The sequence below is a fragment of the Pelecanus crispus genome, chromosome 12 (assembly GCF_030463565.1).
Source record: "Pelecanus crispus isolate bPelCri1 chromosome 12, bPelCri1.pri, whole genome shotgun sequence".
Taxonomy (NCBI): domain Eukaryota; kingdom Metazoa; phylum Chordata; class Aves; order Pelecaniformes; family Pelecanidae; genus Pelecanus; species Pelecanus crispus.
The window spans coordinates 25,787,930-25,814,058 of record NC_134654.1 but is presented as its reverse complement, the minus strand read 5'-3'; the positions used below and the strand labels follow the sequence as shown (position 1 = coordinate 25,814,058).

General features: G+C 38.5%; 1 protein-coding gene across 3 annotated transcripts in view; it reads left to right on the top strand.

The window, feature by feature from the left end:
- Positions 1-26,129, top strand: part of PRKCA (protein kinase C alpha) — a 158,402-nt gene that overhangs the window by 94,162 nt on the left and 38,111 nt on the right. For all 3 annotated transcript variants that reach the window (XM_075719385.1, XM_075719384.1, XM_075719383.1), the window contains exons 4-8: positions 9,488-9,599; positions 10,309-10,437; positions 21,822-21,978; positions 22,074-22,208; positions 22,957-23,053. In XM_075719385.1, coding sequence (XP_075575500.1) covers positions 9,488-9,599; positions 10,309-10,437; positions 21,822-21,978; positions 22,074-22,208; positions 22,957-23,053 — 630 coding nt within the window. The remainder of the gene's footprint in view (positions 1-9,487; positions 9,600-10,308; positions 10,438-21,821; positions 21,979-22,073; positions 22,209-22,956; positions 23,054-26,129) is intronic.

Here is a 26,129-nt window from a genome sequence, read left to right as displayed (position 1 = left end):
CCAGTAAGCTACCACTACCAAGTCCACCAGTAAACCATGTCCCTAAGCACCACATCTGCACGTCTTTTAAATACCTCCAGGGATGGGGACTCAGCCACCTCTCTGGGCAGCCTGTTCCAATGCTTGACAACCCTTTCCGTGAAGAAATTTCTCCTAATTTCCAGCCTAAACCTCCCCTGGCGCAGCTTGAGCCCATTTCCTCTCGTCCTAACATCTTCCTGTTTGGTAGCAATACATGTAAAATATCTCAATGTCTTGACTTGGAAGTGTTCTGAAGCGTACAGATGCGGCTGCGGGAGGTGGGAAGGAGGCAAGGGTCTATGTAAATAAGTGGGTAAGGGTTTAGTGAGAACGCGTAAGGTGTGCGTTTATAAATTGGTGGGTTCTTCCGGGAGCATTCAGCATATTAGAGGGGAAAACGGAGTTCTGCAATGTGAGGAGGAGTGGGAAATGTAAAGCAGGTATTATTCAGGGCCTCGCATATTGAAGTAGCTCAGAGGCAAGAACAGTAACTTAGCAAGCTGCGTTCATTAGCTGCGTTCATAGCTCCGCTGCTACTTTGAGATTTTTTGGCAAATCAACTCATCTGTATGTGCTCAAATCACTTAATAGTTGTGAAGTCCTTCATTCAAACCATATTAGACAGAACTAATGGAGGGCAGTTTGGTTTTACAAATAAAATCTTGTGTTTGTTTCATTTTTGCTGTTGTCGGCAGTCAAGAAGTTTGGGGTCACAAAGACGCTTTCTTAAGGCTTAACGTGCTAAATATGATCTCGACTTAAGGCTGTGATGGCTTCTGAAAGAGTGTTTGGAGTCATTCCCATTTTTCCCTGCCTTGATTCTGATTACTTCTTGGATAAATGTGTATCACTTTCCTGTATGAATAGCATTCAAGCTACAACAGATGTCAAGTTGTTTGCCCTGATACTTCTGCACTCAGGGTCACTGCTTTTACAGAGAAACCAGGGCATTTCAGGTGAGGTGTTTTCAGCCGTTGTCTCACTTCATCTTCTGTTTAAGTGAATGAAAGAAGGATAGCGTGAGCTCCAACTGAGGATAATGGGGAAGAAAATTTAAGTCGTGTCATCTCTAGCACAAGCAAGTTGGCCAATAATGAAATTTTAAAAATCTTATTGTACACAAATGTATTAATGTAAAACAATTGTCGTGCAACCTGATGTTGCACCATACAATGACCACATTACCTCTTGGTGTTAAGTCCTCTATCACGTTAATGATGCACTACACCTGCCCACATTTCAGCTCCATTGGAAAGCATAGAAACTACATTGTAACTTGTAATATTAAACAATTCAGAATATTGTACCTATCAAGAAGTAGCAATATCCTTTTACACAGCAGGAGTTTGTATAAATTACTTCTTCCACCTGATCAATGTTAAACTATATATTGTAAAATGTATTCAAGGTGTAAAGGATACTCTGGGTTGAGAAGTGTATACGTTCAACAAATAAATTAATAAATTACCGAATAACAGAACTAATAAATCAGGTTTTTAAGCAGGGCATATACACCTGTGCCTCTGTCTTTCTAGTACTCCTTTTGAATCCAGATCCCTGGTTTCAATCTGTATTGAAATGATTTACACACTGTAACATTATGTTGAGTTGTATCTGAAACAAAATCTTCCCCCATTTCTTCCTAGTCATGAATCAGTTTCCGACAGAATCTTTTGTTTATGCGCTTTCTGTAATTATACTGCAGTTTCTTCATTAAAAAAGAATGAAGAAAAAATAGCCGGTAAACACCAAGTCCCTTCCAAATTTAACTGTCTTTATAGTAATTAGGAAATTACAAATCCCTGTGAGTACAGTCATGCAGATCTTCTTTCTCCATTTGCCAACTCAATCAGTACTATTCTATACAAGAAGAATATGAACAAAAGGCAGCAATCAAAATCAGTTGATTCAATGACCACCTGTTTCTTTTAATTAAAAATAATAATTTACTGTGAATTCCAGGAGGGCACTGAAAAAGTCTGCTTTTGAATAATTTTTTAACTGTGGTCAAGTTGTCATCTTCTATACAAGTATAGAGAAGGAAATAGTTGATTGATAATTGTCGCTATTAAAATATGATTTTTTTTCTGTTTGTGTACCTTCTTAACTCTCTTCAGATTAATAAAGAATAGAAACGGTCTTAGTAACAGTGATGGGAAAAGAAATTTTTGTTGTTCTTTTTGGCTGAGGGGTCATTTATTGTCATGAAAGACTTTTCTTCTGCAGAACTTGAGAATTAGTCTTAATTTCTGAATGTAATTGCAACCCTTGAGCCCATGGATGAATTGGCTGTAGTTTGGAGTTGCCGTGCTGCAGCTGCTTTCAGATGTGCTCGTGTGGGTCTGCAAGCAGCGCAGCGGTGTTTGCACAGCGCTCTGCCGTCTGTGTGCATAAGCTCAGGGCTCTCCTACCTCTGTTCTCGCTCAAACCCATCATGAAAGAGCCTGCCTCTTCTTTTCGCCATTGCATGCTTATTGTACAGTCTTAGGGACTAATTTATGTAGGTTTTATTACCTGTATTTTTGCTTAGTCTTCATTTTCTTATCCCACCACTACCTTTGTTATTGTAGAGTTGAATGCGACTCTGTTTATGCTCTTAACACCTACTAGTATGTTCAGGTGTGCGAGTGGTTTCCCGTCCTGCGGCCGTCAGTGGAATGAACGCTTTCTCTGAGTTGTTCCTTAGAGTCACTCCAAACAGCGAAACTCCAGATTCTGCCAGGAGGTAGGATTCCTGGAAAGAGTTCCAGTAAGAAATTCCTATCATTTCTTACCAAGTAAGAGAGCAGGGTGATGTCATTGCTCTCCTCCGTTGCAGGAAGGTGCTGTTAGCAGCTATGTGTCAACCTGTGGAAGGTTCTTTGGGGGTGCTTGGCAGACAGATGTGGTGCTCTACGGAGTCTTGCAGCTGGGGAGGAGTAACGCTGTGAGCCACCACAAAGCCCACTGATCGGGAGCTGGCCCTGCCTTGGGCCAGGGGCTGGGCTCCGTGGGCTCCAGAGGCCCCTGCCAGCCTCAGCCCTGCTGTGACTCCATGGTATTTTTGACTCTTCAGGCAACAGAAGTCTTATCTTTTACTGTCCTTTAATGAAAGCAACAAAACTTTTCTACACTGCCGCTCTGAGAGAGGAAATATCAAACAAGCTTTAAGCATTTGTACATTTTGTAATAAAAAGTGATGTGATCTTTACACCGCTGACTTCATAACGTTGCTAAATCATTCCTGAGAGTCTCAGATTCTCTTTGCTTTCCCATTCCCATGGACAGAGCCTCATTTGGTCAGGAAAGAACAAACCTGGTGACCAGTTAAACCATTTTGCTGTTTCTTGCTTCTGGGCTCTGATCATAGAAGCCGTATTTTAAGCCCTGGAAGTTATTTCCAGTAGAAGCATCTGGCTCCTTGGCTCTCGCAGCTCCTCTAGGTTGAAGCTGCTTTCTCAACTTAAGATGCCGTGCAAATCGCCAAGGTTTCTGTTACATCAACAGGAAAATAAATAGCGAAGAGAAGAAAGTCTCTCGAGCAGATATGGTATCTGAATAGGGTCTTGGATATTGTAGTCGCTGTTTGGAAGGTGTTTAGAAGAGCTGGAGTCTGAAGACTTTCACAAATGAAACGGAAGTTTCCCTGAGGACAGCGTGGGATGAATGTGGGATTTGGCTCCATACAGAGAAAAAACATGCTAGGTTCTTCTTAAATATGTTTTATTAACTTGGTATTCGCTTGGGGAAGTTAAAGCTATTTTCAGTGAAATATATGCAGTACAAATTGCAATGGTTTCATTGATCTGTTAGAGCAGCGTTCCTTACAATCCGTACTTTAAAGGCATTTGGAGGGAGACAAAGAAAGATGTAAGATTTGGTGTTTCTATCGTAGTAGGAAACGTTCAAAGGGTGTGTATTAATGTGGGGAAAACAGACCTGCCAGTCTTCCAGGGCTTTTCTGTTGGTAAAAAGGAACAGTAATCTCTTATAACCACTTGTATATGGGTTTGCATATATTTAATGGATTGTCTCCCCTTCTGTTTTTGATAGAAATTCAAACAGTTAGTACCACAATTTATGCCGCTGAGGTTCAGGAATTTTTGTTTCACTTGTCTAAGTGAAGTAATTTGGGATGTTTTAAAATGACTTTTCCTTTACACCTTTTAAACTAGTAAATAAATATATTTGTAAGGGTTTGGTTAGGGATGAAGAACAATCCTGTGGTTCCGTCATGGAGGTAGGAAATGGAAAACTGGGTACATTTGCATTTATTTACACAAAATTGTTCTTTGTTGTGGTAGGCCCTGATACAACCTTAGGACCTTACGGGTCATCTGCTGCAGAACTCCTTTAAGTTATTTTTGTAATGGAAAATATAATCTTCCGTTTCTCCCAAAATATTTTTACACTTGCATTTTTGCATTTTCTGCTTCTTAATGATCACAAAAATAGCAGTTCAGATATGGGGGAAAAAACCCTCTTTCACCAACCACAGGCAGTTTAAAAAAAAAAAGAAGTTATTCTTATATCCTGCCTAAAGCCTTGTTAATGTATGTGTGTTGGTATCAGTGACTGAAAACAGTCATTTTTCCCCCCACCTTGATCACTAGTACAGGTTCCAGCACTGACAGATCTGTTTGCAGTGTTGATCTAAATTCCTTCCAAAAATCACACCAGTTCTAGATGTGTCACCTAGAAGATGCCGAATTAAAGACGCTACGGATATAGTTTCAAAGGTTTTGGTCTTAGATACGTGGTTCTGGTGACACAGTTATCGATACTGCCAAGTCGTATACTACGAAAGGGCTGTAACAAGTAATAATATGATGCGGCTTTGTATATGAAATCTCCACTATGCAACCTCCCGTCAGGTGGGTTTTGTCTATTTTATACTTAAAAGCAAAGTGATGATTTAATGCCTGCAAAATTATAGTCGGTTTAATGTTGCTAGCAAGGGGAATAAAATTCTAATCAAAAGGGAGCTTTTAGAAAGAATTCAGAAATATAATGCTCATAAGCTGTTTTGTAACGTGTTAAAGCACAGTTTGACATGTGCTGCTGGTTAACCATGCGCTTTCAATTATTGCGCACCCCCCGTCTTTGAGCCTGCAAAATTATGGAATGATTTCTCGCCGGGGGGTGCTTTCCGTTGCTGTTCAATAAAGGAAATGGATTCGTTTGTACTAAACGAAGAACAGAGGCGGGAATGGGGGCACTAGTGCTGCAGGGGGGCAAAATGGAGTTCAGTGGCAGTGCAGAGAGTGAAGAAAGTCTGGGTTTGCTGAGATGCCTCCGTGTTCTTCTGCTTCCCTCTGCTGGAGTGCGGCAGGATTCCTGCCCGTCTCCCGGGCAGGCTTCGGAGCAAATCCAAACCCCTTTTGGCAGAGCCCGAGCTGGCTGGCTGGGCAAGTCCCTTCTGCAAACTCATTTCTTTATTTTTTTAAAGGTTTCTCCTCCGTTTTCGGTTTTCTTTGGCTAGGTCCGCATAGCGCGAGCCTGTGTGCAGCACGGATCTCCAGGGCAGCGCGACTCTGGGGCTGCCCGTCTCTGTATAAGCATGTCTTAGCTCTGAGGCTAACGAATAATATTTTGAATTTTTCAGAGCTGTATGGGGTGTCGATGCCCAGTTGCTATTCATCTTTATAGGGATGCTGCACCCGTACATGTCGTGACGGGCTCTGAAGCTCCAGCCTGCTGTACTGCAGTCGAATTGCAGAGCGCTGGCTAAATTTCTGCCCATTTAAAGGTTTTCCAAAGACAAATATTTAAATGTCTGCGATATCGATTGCCCAGAGTTTCCTTTCCCATTTAATTATATTATATTGCATTCGCTTGTACTTATGAAAATGGGGGATTGTCTTAATAATAGCAGAGAATTCACTTTTTAGCATGAAAATAACATGAATTTTAATGGAGCATATCATTCATCACTGCTTAACAAGTGCTTTCCCTTTGCTTTCCCATTGCCACTTTTCCCCTTCATAATTTTGATGGATTTTGGAAACAGAAGTGGGTTTTCCCTTTAGAGTTTCACAATTAATCTATGCCAAGTTTAGTGCAAAGTTCAATTCTCTTGCAAATAGCAGCCATTATTTGGCAGTTCATCTGTCATATCCTGGCTTGGCTCCCCGTGTTTACTATGAAATATGACTGCCAGCTATGCTTTGGGAATTATTGAAAGTTTATGTTGATGAACAGGGGATATTTGAAGAAAATTTGCAGGAGCTTACCTCTAACTCAGTAGTTTACCTCTAGCTGAAAAATGCTAAAGACAATGTTATTTCCTCAAGAATGCACGTCAGTCACCTAATGCATGTCTAACATTGGGAAGTATTAAGCTGTATTAACAACTAATAAGTGTTAATTGCTGTTAATAATGTAAGTAATTAGTACTGGCAATGTGATAATTATTACTAATTTCATTACTTATAATTAAAGTGTAAACTGTAGATTCAAGGGTAGTTCTAAGTGCATGAGAAGCCCACGTTAATACAGGGCATAAGATAAAAAGGCTTTATCATCTGTGATGGGTGCATAGAGATCTCTTGGCGTTCTCTGTATGTTCTCAGACTTGCTTTCAAAATAGTAATGTTTTGTATACTTCAATTTACCAAAAATAAAAAAATGCATAAGATTGAAACAGAAAAAAGGGTTAAATACTGATGAAGAGTGCACTCTTATTTGTTGGTTTTTAAATATTTTTGAGGTTCTTCTATTTACTTCTATTAAAGGGATTTTAAAAGAGAGATTTCCTACGTACAAAGTTTCCATTTCATCAGTAGTTTTGGTACTGTTTTCCTTTGTCCCCTTTTTTTATGCTGTGCCCTGAAGAAGTGACTGTGTGTGTGCATATAGAATACTAACTAAGAATAGTCACAACATACTTGCTGCTCTTTAAAAAAAAATTAATTCCTATTGAATTGTTCATTTTAAATGTACAGGGGCATTTTCACACAATGACAGAAGACTGATATTTATTCTAGAAAGCAAATGATGATTCAAATTATATACATTGATTCATGTAGGGCCAACTTCAAAGTGTGATCCCACTGGATTTATTTGTTCGTGTGACCGGCTTTATTTCATTGTTTCATAAGAATGCCTTCGCTGGTGTTTTGTAGCCACGTGCAGGTAGGCGCAGGAGTACGTGAGCCTTTGCTCATGTAGTGCTGCTTTGTAGTGAGTGTAGCGTAGTTGTCCTTAGGTGTCACAACATTTGTAAGCCCCACACACCCCCCTGCTTAACTTAATTACCATGTATATTCCGTTGATTGGAATGGAATTATTTGGTAGTGTTTGTTGTATAATTTCAGTATAATATACAGGTTCAATGTATTTGGTAGCCATTTGCTATAATAATTTCCCATAGTTCTTTCCCCTCTATGTCATTACTTCATACTCATAAATACCACTTATGTCAGATATTAAACACAACTTTAAAAATCTGCTTATTCAGTGTCAGAAGCTGTGGGTTTTATCCTTCTCGGCAACACATGTGCTTACCAGAGTAATTTTTAAGTGTATATTTATAAGGCAACAAGTCCCCTTATGTCTTCTAAACAAAACAATTTAAGGAAGAATTAGCTTTGAAAATGTGTTTTAAATGGTTTGGAAGGCATATAGTTGAAGTTGCTCCATCAGATAACCCTGTAGTAAAGCAACATTCCCATGACCCCGCACCACAAGAGCCATTGGCTATGTCTTTAATAAATAACGAAACAGATGTTCTCTGGAGCATTGAATGTCATTCCATTTAGGTTAACTGTGTTTACAAAATAAATTTGGTTGTTAGCAGTTTGCATTTCATATCTCAGGCTGTGTAACAAACAGAACTATTGAAATAGTCTCAATTTGAATTCTTAATTTAAAGTCTTTACTCGTTATCCTGGATACTATGTAATTTCGATCTGTGCAGTAAAAACTACTGGTTATGGATTCATGATAAAACTTAGAATCAATACCAAAAAAAAAAATCATGCAAAGAATGCTTACCAAACCAAAAATACCTTCACAAAGCATAGTATGGCAAAATGCTAAATTTGAAGGTAATATTTTGCCTTCTCATAGTCATATCTTTATGAAAATGACTGTTAGGGGGTTCCCAAATCTCTTGAATTTCTTGAGAAAGCATTTAGATTAGGGCATCTTTTATTTCTGAAGAGTTAGCAGCTTTTCCATTTTGTATAACACGCTTTGCCTTCCTTTCGATTTTTTTGGAAAGCTTTTGTTGCCAGATGCAAGTTGAAAAGTTGATTTCTTTTTTGTGACAATTTAATAATTCTTATATAAAGGTATATTAATATAAAATGTAAACAGAAGAAAAACGTTTTGAGGTCTCATTTTGCAGTTGTATTTTTGTTAAAAATATTTTAATGCATGAAAGACCTGGTATTTCATAATTTCTGTGGTCTTTCATGAAGAATTACTGCTCTTCCCAACTTGGGATTAAGATTGTGCAGTGATAGTTTTGACTGAAATACAGTTGGAGCTGGTAGTGGTCATAAAGGATATTAAAATATAGATGATGTACACAGAGGTATAGGGCTATCAAGCTGTTTATTTTTGCAATGCACATCTCCAAGCATGGGGAACGGGCTGCGTGAGCCTGGTGCACGTGAAGTTCTGTGGCCATGTATGTATGGAATGAGCCTGATGTGGGTGAATGTATTGAAGCTGTGATTTCTAACCGTCATATAAATGTTCTTGGTTGTCCAAAGGGAACCTCTAGTTCTAGAGAAACAGCAAATGTATTTGGATGCGTCATACAGTGTTTGATTTTAAGTGGTTTGGGTGTATTCCCTTTCACCAGTCCTAATTTAGAAACCATTTCCAACCTGCTGGTGGCCTTAAAATGTCCTCCCTATAAATTTCTCTATTGGAAAATCAGACGGGAATAGCAGTCTTGGTAAAATATTTACTACATGCCGAGTTAGAATTTGTTCGCTTTCCTTTAGAATAGTATGGATTATAAGTTTGCAACATTTCAAGATGATCCCATCTTTAAGATCCTGATTTTACAGTCATTCGACTGTATTTCAGATTAGCTCCTTGGCAGTTACTTCCCTCCTTTCCTGCTATTTTTTGTGCCGTCATTTCGGCATGGTGATGATAACACACTGAAACAAGCAGACAGTATATGACACTTTAGCCACAGGCTGAATGCTATCATTATACTTTATGTATATGTTCAGTCAGTAAATGGAAGTTTTAGTGTAGATGAATCACGGGAACAAGCCTGTGTTCTCTGAGCTGACGTACTCCTTCTTACAACACCAAAGCAAGGGAAAAATGGGAAGCGAGGCCAATGTACCTGCACCGATGTAGGTACCGCTGTAAGGGTTGTCAATAAGCTACGTGCCAGAATATATTTTTCTGTAGCATAAGTTGCAGAGCTGGAAAGTTTTTGATACTTGAAGTAATATATTAAAGATGTGTCCATCTTATTTTTTATGACTTGAGAATCTCTTCCTGTTTTTTCCTTCAGGATCCCCGAAGCAAGCACAAATTTAAGATCCACACATATGGGAGCCCAACCTTTTGTGACCATTGTGGGTCATTGCTATATGGGCTTCTGCACCAAGGGATGAAATGTGACAGTAAGTGAAGTTTTTCTGTGTTACCAAAAGGGTATTTTAGAAATTAAGTGGAAACTCTGGATAACAGCTTCTTATTTCTTTTCTGTAGAAGATACCATTTCAAATGTCAGCTATTAATATTTCAGTGCTATAATAATACACTAATGAAAATCGCCTCTGTTGTTGAGAACATGGTGTATTGAGTTTGCTGTGGCTGAAGTGCATTTGCTGTGGCAGTTTTTGAGGAAGGCTGTTTTTGGACCAGTCACGTGAACGCACTCCTGAAAACTGAAATTTCAGTTTGGTTGGTAGCCAAGGTCCAATATTTTCCTTGCATTTCATTTGTCTTGGAAGTGTCCTGCTAGAAAACCTAATAATCAATTTAAACCTAACTCCCTTCATTGCTAATGCTGGCTTGAACGCTCTGTTTTCTTAGTCATATTCCCAGCAAGTCTTTATTCCATTTTCACTTTGTTTTCCTTGCACTTCATTAACAATACCTTTAGGTTTCTGAAGTAGATTATTTTATTCTCTGTTTCATTCACTGTCTACAAAATGTATTGTAAGATGGAAACTAACCGTGTCGTTCAGTTGAAAAACATGCAGCTGTAATCTGAAAGTCTTGCTAGCAGTTAAGCATTGCAGTCTTAACTTTCACTTTGCTCAGTGTTTGCACTGTAATCATATTATTAGTTTCTCATAGCTGTCTGAACTATTTTTATATCCACAGCTTGTGATATGAACGTTCATAAGCAATGCGTGATAAACGTCCCAAGCCTCTGTGGCATGGATCACACAGAGAAAAGAGGAAGGATTTATCTGAAAGCTGAAGTCACTGGTGACAAACTGGAAGTAACAGGTACACAACTCATTTTGGAATTTTGCAGTGTTTATAAATGTATAATGTTCACTGGGGGTTTATGTACCTTGATCAAATTTTTGTGTAGTAAAGCCAGTGATGGAGTATTTCCCTTCAGAAGTGTGAGGATTTCATTCAACATGTCCTTGAATCAAGAAACTATGAACTGGTGTTCATAAAAATAAACAGAAAAATGAAAGCTGTAGTAATAGCTTTAAAAACTCAGGAATATTAATTATAAAATCACTGTAATGTCAGTTTTTCATGTAGGAAGCAGCCCAGTGGGATAGCGAGCTGCTCAGGAAGTTAGCCATCATCTTAAGAACACAAGAAATAACTCTAAACTTTCATCAGTTGAGTTGTTTCCTGCATTTCAGAGTATTTAATAAACAAAGGCAACTTGGATTCAATCCCAAGTATTACTCCTAGTGAGTTATAAAATAAAAAAAAAAAAAATCACTTTCTGTAAGGTTAAGGTTATTAAGATGGGGAGGAGGAGGGAGAGAGAGGAAGGAAAGAGCGGGTGGCAGTTCATTTCCTTGGAAGTGTTTCTCCCAGAATTTATGAGTAAGCTTTGGTTGAGCACAGACGCGCGCACACCCACGCACCCCCACTGACCCATTCCAAGTCTGAAGTTGCAGAAAAAATTCTGGAAAATGTATTTTGCAAGTTGAAGGACTGTTTTGTCCTCCTAAATAGACATGTAATAGGTTGTTTAACTCCAACAGAACTTCCTTATGCGGTATCAGAAAGTGGATTTTATCACTCAGGATCTACATGAGTGTTTGTATTTACAGCATATGCTGTGTTTGCTCTGTATGTGCTTTCTGGGCCACCTGATATTTAGCGTATCTTATATCTGAAGTGTAAAGTTGGTAGTCAACTTTGTTGTTGATTTTTCCTTTCTGTTGGACACAGATATACAAAAATGTTCTTTGCCAATCAGATGACAGTGTATTTACTCAAAGGGAGAGCACGGGGCAGGAATTAGGATGGACAGAATCGAATTGAAGGAATAACAGAAAATTTTGTTCATGATTTTTTTTTAATAGGTAGAGGCGAGTCTATAAAAAGATTCTAAATTCTAAAAGAGAGTCCCAATTTTTTATGGCTCAGAACTTTAAGGATTAGAAACATGCTGTAGTAACTAAGACCAAAATAAGTATGATGTAACTTAGGAAATGGTGTAGAAGACAGTCATAAAACACAAGTTATCAAAAGATTTTACCTCAGGAGAGTGGATGGGTTAGTGTGTTATCAAGGTGACCAACACTGCTTCTCCAGAGAAGAAAACTGACGGGCACCACATCTTAATACATCCCACTAGATGTACACTGATACGTCTTTAAAACACGTACCACAGGAAACCGAATTCATAATGTCCACACAATGAAACAAGAACAAGGTACGATGCTGTTATCGTTGCCTGTGTGGTGTTGCAAAATGGAATTAAATTCGAGGGCAGAGTTATAGCGGGCCAAAGGAGGATGTTTCTTAGACCATCTCAACGTCTGTCTGTTTCTTGATGTAGTTGTTGGCAACCTGTGGATGTTGAGTGCTGTGTATTGCTTCAGTGTTGCTCAGTTGAAAGGCTGGAGCCTATTATATGCCAAAAGGATGTTCCTTCTACCTGCGCTTCTTTGGGGAACGAATCTAATGGAGACCATACCCCTTGTAGTCAACATACAGGAAATCAGACCAGCGCACTGAATTTTCACAGCTTATAGAACCAGTGAACTTCCCTCCAGTCGCTGTATTCATTCATGGCTTTGTTCTCTCTAACTCTGAATACCTCCATATTCTCCTGTCAAACCTTGCAAAATGCATTGAAAAGGAGAGGTATGATATAATTTAGTTAGAAAGGATCAGAACGGATCCCAAGTGATACTTAATTGTAGCTTAGCTTTTCAGATAGCTTCCTGTCAACGTAGGAGGGGTAAATTTGTCCAAGGTACTGTCATTAACAGAAAGGTGGTTTCACTAAGTAGTGAGACACTTCAAACATGGTGATGCAGGTTCTGAAAGTAATTGTACCATGAGAAAGAACTAATTTGAAAATCACCCAAGTGACAAAATTTAATATTTGCATTATCCTAGGCTGCTTTGCAGCAAGGTTCTTAAATGTGGCTTAAACCTTCTGACATAACGCACCTAATTTGACAAATAACATGTACGTATTTTCTGATGATTCAGCAGGTTCATAATCCTTTTAGGGACAAAAATGTTTGTTACAAGTCTTTGTGGTACTAAGGCACTGTGAAACAATTACACAAACAGGTATTCTTTTAGTTCACAATTTTATTTGAAAAGGTCTTGTCTGAAATATGAATATGGTAAAATTGCTACAGATACTTTGTAGGTTTTCTTCATAAGCTCTTTTTGGTGTGAGTGTACTTGGCAAATGTTGTTACTTTTGTGTTTATAAACAAAACATTTCCATTCACACAATTAAGTAGGTTTCTGGACAACAAGAAAAATTTTTACTACACCCTTGTTATGTCTCTAACAGTTATGGTGCTGTTAAGTTGTTTTGGTTGAGGCTTGTCAGCATTTCCAAGCTTTCAGAAAATTTCTTTAAATAAAAATGACAGTAGCCCTGGAAGTAAGCTTCGTTTTTTCTTAATAAAAGTTACTAACCAAACTAAGCCCAGATTGGGTGAAGTTTCAGATACCTTTCGTGCATGTTTAACTGAAGAGGAAATGAGGAATCGTCAGTTCATGGACATATTGCTACGCAAAGATTTCGAACTCCTTTTCCCCCAGTACAGCATTGCTTCTAAAATGCTTACTGACAAAACCTTTCTTAGACTACACAGTTCCCAGAGCTGCCAAACACTGCCTTTAGACTCAGGAAAGAAGGTGAATTAAATGTCCAGGAGGTTTAGGAACAGCAGGAAAAATAATCAATGACTGGCTGTTTGATTTGAGCCTTTGCCTGAATCTTTTTCAAAGGAATTACTCCGTAGGTGTTGAGCTCCTTCAGCCGAATTCCTTAATATATCTGCTCTGCATCCTGTTTTGGCTGTTAATTAGCTCCTGCTGATTCTTTTGTAGCCAGCCTTGATTGCATGCGAAACATCTGCGCTGCTAAATGGAGACATGGCACTCCGGCTGGCACCTTGCGAATACCGTCCATGGGCACCTCGACCCTCCTGGTTCTAGCCAGGAAAGCCCGTTGGGGGTGCTGCAATTTGTCTTTACTTCTGTGTAATTGCTTTGAGGGTTTTGTGGTGCCTTTTGTTTCCAAAAAAGGCCACAGTACACGCTCGCTAAGTGTTTTCCCGATAAAATATTGTAAATGGTACTGGGGTTTTTCCTGGTGAATTCTGGGAAAGAGGCAAGGCAGAGTACTGCCAGATGGAGCTGGCCAGGGGTTCAGTCCGATTATCTAAAATATCAAAGTACTTTGTCAGCTTTTGTATTGAACTAATGGTGGGAATGATTCAGTCCTATACATAAACATACTTCACTCTAGTTTACTAGGTCGGGTCTTCAGTCGGGGTGCCTGAAGGTAGACACGCAGTCTTTTCTGTGTGAATGTTAGAGACTCTGCATCCCTTCTTCACAAATAAGTAGGAATTTTATACTGGTATACTTTGCCAAAACCTTGCTGTCTTCCTAGTGCTAGTCAATATACCACATTCAGTGCTCACTTGTGTTGCAATTCTTAAGTATCAATGGTTTGTTTTACAGCTACTACCTTGAGAGTTGCGTTGCATGTTAATAATTTATTGAACTTGCAGTAAAACAACTTGTTAGTTTTCTTTTTACAGGAACTGTCTTGAATTGCTTTTTTCTGAAATCACTGAATTCATGACCCCTTCACAGGTTGGACTGACTTGAAGATTCTGCTTTTAGATAGTAAAGCAGTTTTTGCTATTCTTAATGTATGCTTTTTGCACTGAATTTTCTTCCTCCTGATGTGCGGTAAAAGTTTTCTCACTCTTACATTACTTGTTGACCCATCTTATAATTTGGGGCTTTTCTGAGTGAGTTTGTAGGTGGTTGAATCACAGTTTGGGGTTGGGGTTTTTTTTAATTTTATTTTTGAATTATTTTTATAGTGAGTAAACAATAACCTTTGTGAGAAAATAACCCCATCTGGTGCACTGACATATAAAAAGCTGCCACATTATTGGGATCCTAAACTGTGACCTATCCTTTGCTGGGAGTTGGATTTGACAGCAGCTGACAATAAGGAACTGCCCTCCCAACGCAGGCACCGATTTAGAGGCAGGGTGTTAGTGACTCGCTGTCAGCTAATGCGCCCTACCATTACGTAAAAGTTATTAAAATATATATATACACACACAGGGCCCAGAGTTTTCAGGGGTTTAAAATGTATTTTCATTAGCTAAAGGAATACAGAAAATCTGGTTTTATTCTTCAGTGACGCTTCTATTATTTAAAAGAGGAGGAAACCTGGCAGTGATCTCTGTAGAGGTTGGGAGCACATAGCAGGCTCTCCAACAATAATCTCCCTAGGAGTTCTGTACTCCCCACCGTAAGGTTTTCAAATTATTTATGAATGTATGAATGCTGAGCCACCCTATGGCACTGAATATTAATGTCTTGTCACGCTGCTTGCTGTGGGCAGCTGGGTTAAAAGCCTCTGTCCAAACAAGCTTGAGACACAAACTGGAGAGTTTTGGCACATTTCTAGATTCTCGTAAAAATTGGTTCCTTAAAAGACCCCACCACGCACACGCTCTAACAATGTCATTTATGATTGTCTAGGTGAGTATTAGCGTCTATCTTTGTTAGCATTAATTTCATTATATTCTGCAACTGGTTTTAAAAGGAAACATATATGAATATTCTGGCTATTTGACCAGCTTTCAGTACCCAATACCTAGAAAGTGATCCCAAATAATTACTTGTACATGGGAGGCATTTTTAATGTCTCAAAGAATGTGAATCGCATGTTGTGTCTCGCTAATATCTTCTCTCTTTTCCGGCGTTCCCACAACCTGCAGGGTTGTTGTGTTCTTTACAGAAAGAGCTGTGACTTTAACAAATGCCAACCCCGGTAGCAACTGAATGCTCCCCGTTTCATTCATTAAATTAACTTTACCATGAAGATACAGGCAATGTGTAGTATTTAAAAGAAACATTAGTTTTTCATAAATGGCCATCTGCATGCATATTAAAAAAATTAACTAAAATGCTATATATTTATGTAAGATAAATAAACAGATAAGAATTAGAAATTTAATAGACGGAATCCCTTTTCAGACGATTTGATACATCTTGTGTTAAGACTTACGTTTTATTAAGTAGCTGTCCTACGCAGTAGTACATATTTTTTTATGATGATAATTTTTATAAAGGGAATCTTACTTTACAAGCAAAATACAGTTGCTCCTATGAGATTTCCAGTTGAAATTGAAACCGGAGAACTTATTGCAGGCACAGTAGCTTCAGAGGTGACGGTACATTTTTTGGTAGTAGGAGAGAATATCTTAATAAATACAGGGGGATGAAGTATCATGCAACATTGGGTCATTTTTCATCTTGTTATAGGAAGGAAATTAATCATCTATTTCTAGTGTGTAAATCACCTGTGAGGTGCAGGCATTCCGATAGCCTACATTCGTTATGTTGCCATCTTTCAGGATTCAGGAAATGGGGTGTAATGGGTAGGCACTGGTCTCAGGAGGAATATTAAAAGAAATTTTAGTTGGGCAGGGGAGTAGTTAGGTAATAGAGAAAAGTCTCATATCAGAAAGCCCTTTTAGTGCCTGAGAACTGTACAGAAATTGGAAATTGTCTGAAAAGCAGGATTTGTTTTGGAGCCAGTTGTACATGTGAGTCACGACCAGCTTGAGAAAGCTAGCATTCAGTCATAGTTTTAATAAAATCTTATAACAAATCTTTAATGAAAGCTGAGAAGCTTTGGAGGCAGCTTTGGATTTTGCATACGGAGAGTACAAGTACACAAACTGGAAGAAAGATTATTTTCAGTAATAGGTAAGTCTTTTAAACTGTGATTAAGAGGAGTGCGGTAAGGTACTGGGGAGAAAGTTCCTTGGCTGGGAATACAAGATCCTCTGTCACTCACCTAAGTCATCGATTAACTGGGCAGATTACTGGAATCTGTACCAGAATCTTCTTCAGGAAGTAATGAGAATTATGGAATAATTTACTAATGCTTTACTGTGGGAAGACAGAAACTTCACGACGCATTGGAGCTAACAAAGGTCTCCTTTTTCTTTCATTTTGCTAGCTTGCTTGCCAGATGAGACTGTCTGAGACTTGAAGCATCTTCTAAAAGCAGCTATTCGCATGCAGTTGAGAGATTTCTGCTCATCTGAGTTGCCTGTAGGGAGTAAAAGATTGGCACGAAATGGTTGCTGTGATTAGTAAACTATTTTATTATCAACATTTGGGAATTCAGGAAAAAGGTAGCTGTGACTCACTTGAAAAGGAACTGAGTAAACTCACGCTGCTAATAATTCAGCTTTGTTATAGGGACAGAAACATTTATTTACTCATTCCCATGACTAGATTTAATTTGCTGGTGTCACAAGAAGTTATAAATCCATAACTGCATAGGGCTTGCAACTTTTGATCTATACGATCGCATGGGAAAAGTTCTGGTTTTGTCATCCGCTCTCTGAATTCCTCAAAATTTTGCCTGAATTTCTTCTCTTCACATAAAATATCAGTTGTTCTCTGCCAGCCCACTCTGTCTTATTTAGATATTTATTTAAAGTATGAATACCTAAGAACCAGCTCTGTATTGGCTTATGTCTTTATACTATTCTTGGAAAAGTAGGCGTCCCAGTTTCAGGCATGGCTCCTGGATGGATACTGCCAGATTATAAGTAGCACATAATAGAAGAGCCATAGGCCAGCCATCAAATAGCCCACATTTTCTGCTGACTAAAGATTTATGATCTCTTCTTCATTAACAGTGAGGAAGAAAATGGTACGCTCTTTTCCTCCATGGCAAGTTGACAACTGTTTCTGGTTTTTAGAAGGAAAACATGGGCAAGCTTTTGTTAGAAACTTCAATATATACCTCTCTTTGCTGTCTTTCATCTGTGTGCTTTCTCAGTCCCTGTTAAGAGTCTAATCTGGACAAAATGTTAGGAGATTTAACTTGCACCAGCTACTTTGCGCAGTACGGAGGTCATTATTGTGCTTAATAGTTATGACAGAAAACTGGCAAGTAGTATTAAAGGTTTCCGTCCAAGTTACGCTCCAAGTGATGTTGAACTGTATCTCACTTCAGCCATCTATAAATGAAGGTACCATCTCTATCACAGTGTTGAGTTTAATTAACTAAGAATTATAAAGCAATATCAGGCTTCTTGCTATCATTACAGCTAGAGCAGAATTCAGCCACTGTAAGTTGATTTATTTTCTTGGAGTTATTTTTCATTTGACTTTTTCTGTTTCAGCCACACACAAGAGGTGGTGCCTTTGGTGGGGAGGGGAAATCTCTTCTTCCTGTCAGCCCTCTTGCAGAAACCTGACCTGTCTCGTTAAAAATAGGGTGCCCTTAAAGAGATGGGCCCCTTAGATGATAATTTGTTATAAGCACTATTTAGCACAAGTATCATCATGCTGTTTCCTCAAGAAAAGAAGTGCTATGTCAGTTGAAAAAATATATCTAAGGGTACTAATTATGCAGACAAAAGTACAAATGGGCCAGGTATCTTAAAACCAGGAGTGAGATAATGACTTCTTTGGCAGCCTGTATTTAGTATATGTTGCATCTTTCCTTCCCAATTCAACTTTGAGCTTCTCTTTTTCTTGTATTTAGAGGGCTTTTTTCTTTTTCTGTGTTTGCTGCAAAAGAAAGAAGTAGTCTTACACGCGCTGCCAGGCCCTCATGCTGTCAGTGTTGTTTCCTAGGCTCGGCAGCATGTATCAAGGCTAATCGGTGATGGCTTTCTCCAGGGAGCTCTCCGTAGCTCGGAGAATGGCTCTGCATCCACCCAGCCAATCTCTCAAAATTCTGCTAGGTTTCACACTGAGCATCTCCAGGTAGAATTTAAACATAAAGGATCAGTCTGAAGGTGCCATGTTAAAATTAAGCAATTTTGTTCAAGGAATTTTAATGAAAAACTTCCTAGTTTCTGGGAAGCTGTAGAACATGTAGAGAGTTCTGCTCCGCACTTACGCCAAACTACAGTATAGAAATAAACATCAGAACGTGGATTTTGAAGTAATAGCTCATGTGCCAAATGTAGCAGTGCAGTCACAAGTGCCATGCACAAGAAGGCCAAAAAAACCCAGCAACAAAAAAAAACCCAAATAAAACCAAATATAGGATGAGAGAGAGAGAGAGCAGTTTTTATTGAAGGCTGTCACTTCATCCCTCACACACTTTATGGTTCTTAGTCCTTTTGGGATTGTAAATATTTAACTGAAGTTACTTAATCTTGATGTTATTCCTCAGAAGTATTTGAAGATCACTTTCAGTGAGCTAAATTTTAATACTGGGTGGGGTGTTTTTATGGATTGAAAACAGGAATGCGTTTCCAGCTGACCACTGGGTGTGGAGACCCTCAAAGGGCAAACTCAGGGTAAATGAGAGTGGAGACAAGCTCTCTGGACTGAAGGCCATCGTTTCCCCAGTTGCAAAGCCCTGTCAGGGCATTTGGAAAACTAGGGGATTGTGGAAGACTAGAAATGAAATGCTCTGCAAGACAGATGCTTGTTTCTGTTCTGTTCTTCTAAAATACAGTGTATTTTTCTTCTGGTACAATTATTTGAGTAATATAGTTAGTGAATAGAATTACATTTTATTTTAAAATTTTAGCCCATAAGCATTTTTTGTCTCTCATTTTAAAAACACAAAATTAAGAAAAATAACTTAATCAGTATCAACTGTTGGTTCAACTTAATGTGATTCCTTCCAGCCATGATCTAATTTCAATAATTAATTTACATCAGGGTATCTGTTCTGCATAAGAATTATCTTGACAAATAAAATAGCATGTTCCAAATAACTAGCTTGCATTCCTGTTCTCTGCCTTCTTTCTACAGCTATTTTGGATATAAGGTACCAGTTATATGTGGTATTTCCATCTTCCAACTTGTTCTACCACACCTAATATTCTCTCATTACATAAACAGAGCAGGTCAAACTGTTTGAAATTATGTGTTTTCCCTGGCAGTGGATGGTTTTTCCCCCAAGAATTTTCCCTCTACAGCTTGAATCAAATGACACAGTGGCTAAGTAGTAGATTTGCATTAAAGCACTAAGCAGTTAGATCATTTGGAAGAACACAGTCATTATGAGCACTGAACCACTCCCTCCACCGTGTAAAAGGAAAATGTCAGCCTAGAGCTAGTTACATCAACTTGTGAATGTATTTGGTGCATAGGAAAAGGAGCAGAACTGTTGGATGATTCTGTAAATCACCTTCAGTTCTATGTTATAATGAGGGTGTTGTCAACACCACAATCTTTCATTTCACTGTACTTAAGTAAAGCACAATAATATCTGTCCTGTGCTTTACAGTCATTGTCCATCTTTTGCTGTCTATGGAAGCAGTAGCGCACAGTTGGTGATCCACCACAGCCCTGCCTTTATTTCTAAAGGGGGAACAAAGGACACTTTGAAAAGATGTACTTCACCTGGTTTATAAGTCATTTGAGTGTTGCCTGAAAACTGTCCTCTTCTTATTCTATAAATAATGAGGGTAAACAACACATTATAAAATATCTGCATTGCTTGGATGCCGTTCAACCTCCATGCTGGGAAATAACAGGTTGAAATCCTGTGAAGGTCTATAATTTTTTTTCACAATATGAAAATGCCATTTAAATCTGGGGGGAAAGGAGGAGAGTGCTTTGGCAAACAGTAACTCTCTGTTGCTGAAGATCCTGACAAGTTTGGGGTTTTTTGCATTAACACTGAGTTAAGTGACTCTAAAGTTCAGGTTTTTGTGAGAAATGTTTTCCGTCAAGAAATAATTAGGTGACTTAAGGGTTGATGTTTCCTAAATTTCCTTTCAGATTTCTTCAATTAGGTAGATAAATTAAAAAAGCCCTTCTGATGCTGACACTGTGAAAGCAATAGCTGAGGGCACTGTCAGTCTGGGATGGTATCTCGAGTGACTCACTCTTAAATGCTGGCCTTCCTTCATACCCTAGGAACTATGTCACCCTCAAAGCTTCTTGAGATTTTCCTTCCAGGAACAATTCTAATCTTAAACTATGAATCTCACAAAGGAATTCCTGAATGAACACTGTTTTCTTGTCCAAAACAAGCCCAGGGGATTACTGTTCCCAGCAGGTTTTGAGATGCCCGGTTGTGAGCTCTGAATTGCCCATCTCCAACTCGATCACTGCAGTCCATCGCAGCACGAGCGGTTTGGGTGGGATGGGATTTCACAGCATGAGGAAAACTCACCTCTTCTTCTGAGCTTCAGCAGAAGCTGGTGGCTGAATGCCCTTAACACAGAAGAAACGTTACATGTCATATAAATGTTACACGGGCGTTGTGCTGGTCCTCTGCAAAAGGGAGGTACTGTCTTTGCTCATCCATTGGGATACTCCACTCCCCTGCAGTGACTTCTGAACTCAGCGAACGCCGCAGCTGCTGCAGTAACTCCGGGCAGACTGAACCCGAAAGCGGCCGAGCCCCCGATCAATGCCTTCGTAACCCAGCGTTGCCTGCCTTGTTCCAGGGAGGGATGTGGCCTTGCGGGGAATGGCACCCTGTGCAGATTGCTGACTATTCTTGTCTCTCTCTCTTTGGGGATCGTAGCAACATGAGATATATTAACTCACTTTATGCCTTCTTTTGACATTGTAAAAATAGAAGCTACATTAACATTTTTGTGAAGCTGAAGGTAAACTTGTCTTCTCTGCGCTTTTACTTTGGTTGCTGTCGTGACATAATGCTTACAGTGATTCCATCTGACAACTAATGAACCATGAATCCGAGGGAAGTTTAGTGTTAGATGCCTTCCAGTGAGGGATTGTATGAAATAACCTATCTTCTGAAATCCGTTGTGATCTGACTATCGCCCTTATAGTATTTGCCTGATAGTCCTGTATTTGTATAACCTAAGACTGATGAGGAAATAAAAGCGCAAAGAATTGCTACCTGCTAAAAAATTTGTAGTGATGGATTTGGACATTTAATCATTCCATTGCAGGAGAAGAGCTGCCTGGAAGCTGCATGTCATTTGTGAATTGCTCTTCTCTCCTGTCATTTCTCTCTACCGTTCTTATAAATATCGCTAAGTGCAACCTTACTTTACAACAAGTACTTTCTTCCATGCCAAGTCTGACAAGTGGGTTTTACATCTTATTTGTTTTATTTTTCAGCATGTTTCAATAACTCTGGTTTGACACGTTACTGCTTTCTTAATGGTGATTTGTAATCCTATACAAATAGCTGTGTTTTATATTGACAGTGCGAGAAGCAAAAAACCTAATTCCCATGGATCCAAATGGACTTTCAGATCCTTATGTTAAACTGAAGCTCATCCCAGATCCTAAGAATGAAAGTAAACAAAAAACAAAAACCATCCGTTCTACTCTGAATCCAGACTGGAATGAGTCATTCACATTGTAAGTTTAACGCCTTTTAAAGTAGTATCTTTGTATGCATTGAACCATTTATTTCAGTGTTGCATTGAAAACTCCTCTATTTCTTTCCTTTTCAGTAAATTGAAACCTACAGACAAAGATCGACGGTTATCCGTAGAGGTCTGGGACTGGGATCGAACAACCAGAAATGATTTCATGGGATCTCTTTCATTTGGGGTGTCAGAGCTTATGAAAATGCCAGCCAGTGGATGGTAAGAGTTTCTGAAAAGAGAGAAGGAGAGAACATATCACAAAAAGTTGAAAATCAGTATTTTTCTTCAATATAATCTACCTTTTTTGCAGCTTTTCACTGTATCTCAGGCTATAAATTCAGTGAAAATGAAACTAAACCTAGGAAACATAGGCTCTATATAACAAAGGAGGATAATAAAAGGAATGCTTTTCTTCTGTGGTGTTCATGAAGCTTCCGCTGGAGCCAGGAGCTGCTGCAAACTCAATTCTGTGTACATAGTCTTGTGATACGAATTTTATTTTTATCTCAAATACGATATATTCATTACTAAGTGTATTATATTATATATAGCTCTGCAAATTCAAAGTACACGAGAACTGATTTTATAAAATGCCATCTTATTGCCTACCAAGCTAGGGGTAGAACTCATCACATCTTCTCAAAAAGTACATTTCATCAAAGATAAGTGTTTAGGGTTATAGAAGCACTGAAGACAAAGGTGCTTCAGGGTTGACGTCTCCCATCATATCACAGGATAGGTGGGAAGAATTTCCTTGTCCATTTAACTGCCTTGGCAGATAGTTTGAGATTAAAGATCTAGTTTTAGGTTAAATGTATTCTGTTTCTGAGTTTGCTTTCGATCTTTGAAAGCAGTTCTTTACATACCTGTGACATTGATACAAACCACACGCAAACAACTCAATCAGATTTAAATCTAACAGGAACAAAACTTTCAAGTCACCATTTTTTTCTCAAATGTTCCACAGGTACAAGCTGCTGAATCAAGAAGAAGGTGAATATTATAATGTTCCAATTCCAGATGCTGGTGAAGATGGAAATGCAGAGCTCCGGCAGAAGTTTGAGGTGAGGATTAAACACAAATGAGTGCAACTATACATGGCATATATTTTTCACCTTATTACAACAACAACAACAAAAAAAGCCTGTTAAAAGGTATATATTAGAGTGCTACTATTTCTGTTGCCTGTACGCAGCTATGTGCCTTTGGGTTTCTGAAGATTGGACCAAATGGTTCAACTCAGTAGTGGTATCATTTTTCTGACAGTTCAGCTTCTCTGCTACGACACTTATTAAGTCGGTGTTTTAAAATATTTTATGTCAAGTATATGTAATAATGTCAATGTCTTAATACTTGCTGCAAAATCTGCCAGTGGTTATCACTAGTATCTACATTATTTGACAAACGAAATTCTCAGAAACAATAGTATTTTGGTACTTAGAATGTTTCACACTAAATGCCTTTTTTTTAAAAAAAAAAAAAAAGAAAATATTTACCATGTTAATTACTGATTATCTGGAGCCTCCAAACCTTTGTAGAAGGTTGTCATCTGAAATTCTGATATCTTAAAGGTGGGTATGGAAGTTTTTAAGGATAAGAGAGAGGTGTTGCTGGTTGTGTACAGAAAAGAAACACTGAAGAAAAGCGCTACTTTCCGCAGTCTTCCTGCCTCCTGTGGTGCAGACTGGAGTGGTTGGCAGCCACAAGCATGGTCTCACCGTGCCTTGCAAAGGAGTTGTTTCTTAATGAACAGACTTAGCCAGCAGCTCTGCCTCTTCTAACAGCTACAGCCGATATTACAGCAAAATGCTTGCTGGCCCTTGAACCCAGCAAGAGGAAAGGCATGGTGTGGGGAGGGAGGTCTTTGCTAATGGTCGTGCTGGATTCAGCTCATCTGACTTGACTGCTCTTTCCAGCTGCATACACAATATTGAATTTGAAATACTCCAATCTACAGTACTGTTTTCTTTTTTGTCTGGTTGAACATTTACAACTTTAGTTTAGCTGTTTATTCCAAAAGGTAGTTAATGTACTTATTGTGCATAAACAAACACGCCTATTCCTTTCAACCTGAAATGGCAATTTTTTATGTTCACCATCAGGCAGAATTCTACATTGTTATTATAAAAGATGAGTTAACTCAAGAAAGTGAGGAAAAACGGCACATGTTCAACTTTCAAGAAAGAAAAAGAAAAGGTGCATCAATTTCTTCTGAACACATTTGGATCAGCTACCATACTTTTGTCTGCAGCATGAACTATGATTTTTGTTACACATTTGAGAAGTATTTGAATCTCCATTCCATTTTCCTTTCTTTACAATTGTGAACTGACCAGTGTGGTTTTATTTTGCTGCACTAGGTCATTTTCTATTCAAGATCATATTCACTTTTTATCCTTCCTAGAAAGAACAGCTTCAAAAGTAATTCTTTTGAGCCCTTACATGTCTCTGTGCAATATACAGAGTCTGGAATTGGGTGGATATGTATATGTTGGTGATATAGGTATAGGAATCTACCTGTTTTTTCTTGGGACGGAGGCAGCGCAAAGACAAGTCACTAAAATAGTCTATTTAAAAATGGCAGTTATTATATGCAGTATGTTTGCATATTGAATTTACAATCTCTTAGGTTTTTTTTCTTAAGCCAGCTGTAAATACACTGGTTGCAGAACGAACAGTCAGGGTTTAGCTATGGCCTGCAGTGAAGTAGAGTAGAAATCCTGAGAGGTCCTGTCATGTAAAGCTACTGGACTGGGTCCCAGAAACAGCAGCTTCACATAGGGTCAGCTCTGCCTCACAAATAATTAGTCTGTCTCAAAGTCTAATTAGTTCAGCTTCAGCACTGGGTATTTGAGGCTTTCCCTGTTCTGGAGGTAGCCTGGTTGATGCTATTTTAGTGGTCTGAATTAATCAAGGAAAGGGAATAGGTTTTCAGTGAACACAGTGTCTCCAGGAATATTGTTTACAGAGTTGCATAATGAACAGTTTTAAAATTCAGTGATGATACATGGGAATATCGGTAGCTGTACAAAATGTGTAATTATAACTAGACCAAGGCTAGTATAATGCAATATTACATGGTAAAAGGATTTCGGGTCAGCCTCTTTCTCAAAGTTTACCACTGTGAGAAGGAACAGAGGGAAGCAGCACCTTCCAAGTAACATTCTTACTTGCTTTCAAGGGAAATTACTGTGATGGCTTATAAAAATTAACAGCACAGATGTCTGAATGGTGGTATTTAACTTATTAGCTATTCTGGTATGGTACATCAGTGGTGCCGACTCTGATCATCTTCTACGTTGTTTTTCTTATCATTTATATCTTGGCTTACATAGTCATTTTATTTTAGGTACCCTATACTAAGGAACAAGTAGATAGCACTGAGAAATAGGCTGCTATTTGTGATTTAATGACATCATCTAAATAAATATTTCCACTGTTCTCAAATCAGCTTTGAAACCTTGCAGGAAGAAGATGGAAGACCTTGACTGCCATTTTACTAGGGGAGTGTATTCGTCAGGAAGATTAAGAATATAGGTAGATGTAGAGGTCATACTGGGTTATCTTCTCATTTATCAGTTTATAGAAAAGAGTAACTTCAGAGTGCTTGCTAATCAAGTCTACATTTGTGGTGCTTGGTCTACTTTTCGAGATATGACAGTGTGATTGATATCCAAGCTACATTGATTTAATTTTGAGTACAAAATTACAACAATTTCTACAAAACTATTGCATTACTATTATCAAATACTTAAAATGAATAATGGTGGTCTTCAGAGTAAAGAGCTATATACAAACCTAAGCTATACATGAATAGAGAAACTTTAGGATGAGAATTTCATTGCTTAATATTAAGAAAGAATAAGAAAATTTTCAGGTTATAAAAGATTAGAGAACGGGTAGATGTGAAATTTCTGAAACCAGTTTCTGGTCTTAAAAAAAAAAAAAAAGTCTAAGACATTCTTAAAACTGCATTTGCACTTTTGACTAAAGTTTGGAAATACGCTTAGAAGAATCTCCAAGAGCACTTAGGAGCTACCCCCCATTCAAATCAATGAGAATTTTTAAAATACCTGCCTGCATCTACAATTCAACAGACATCTTTAAGATTTGGCCTGAAGCTCTCATTGATTTCAAACT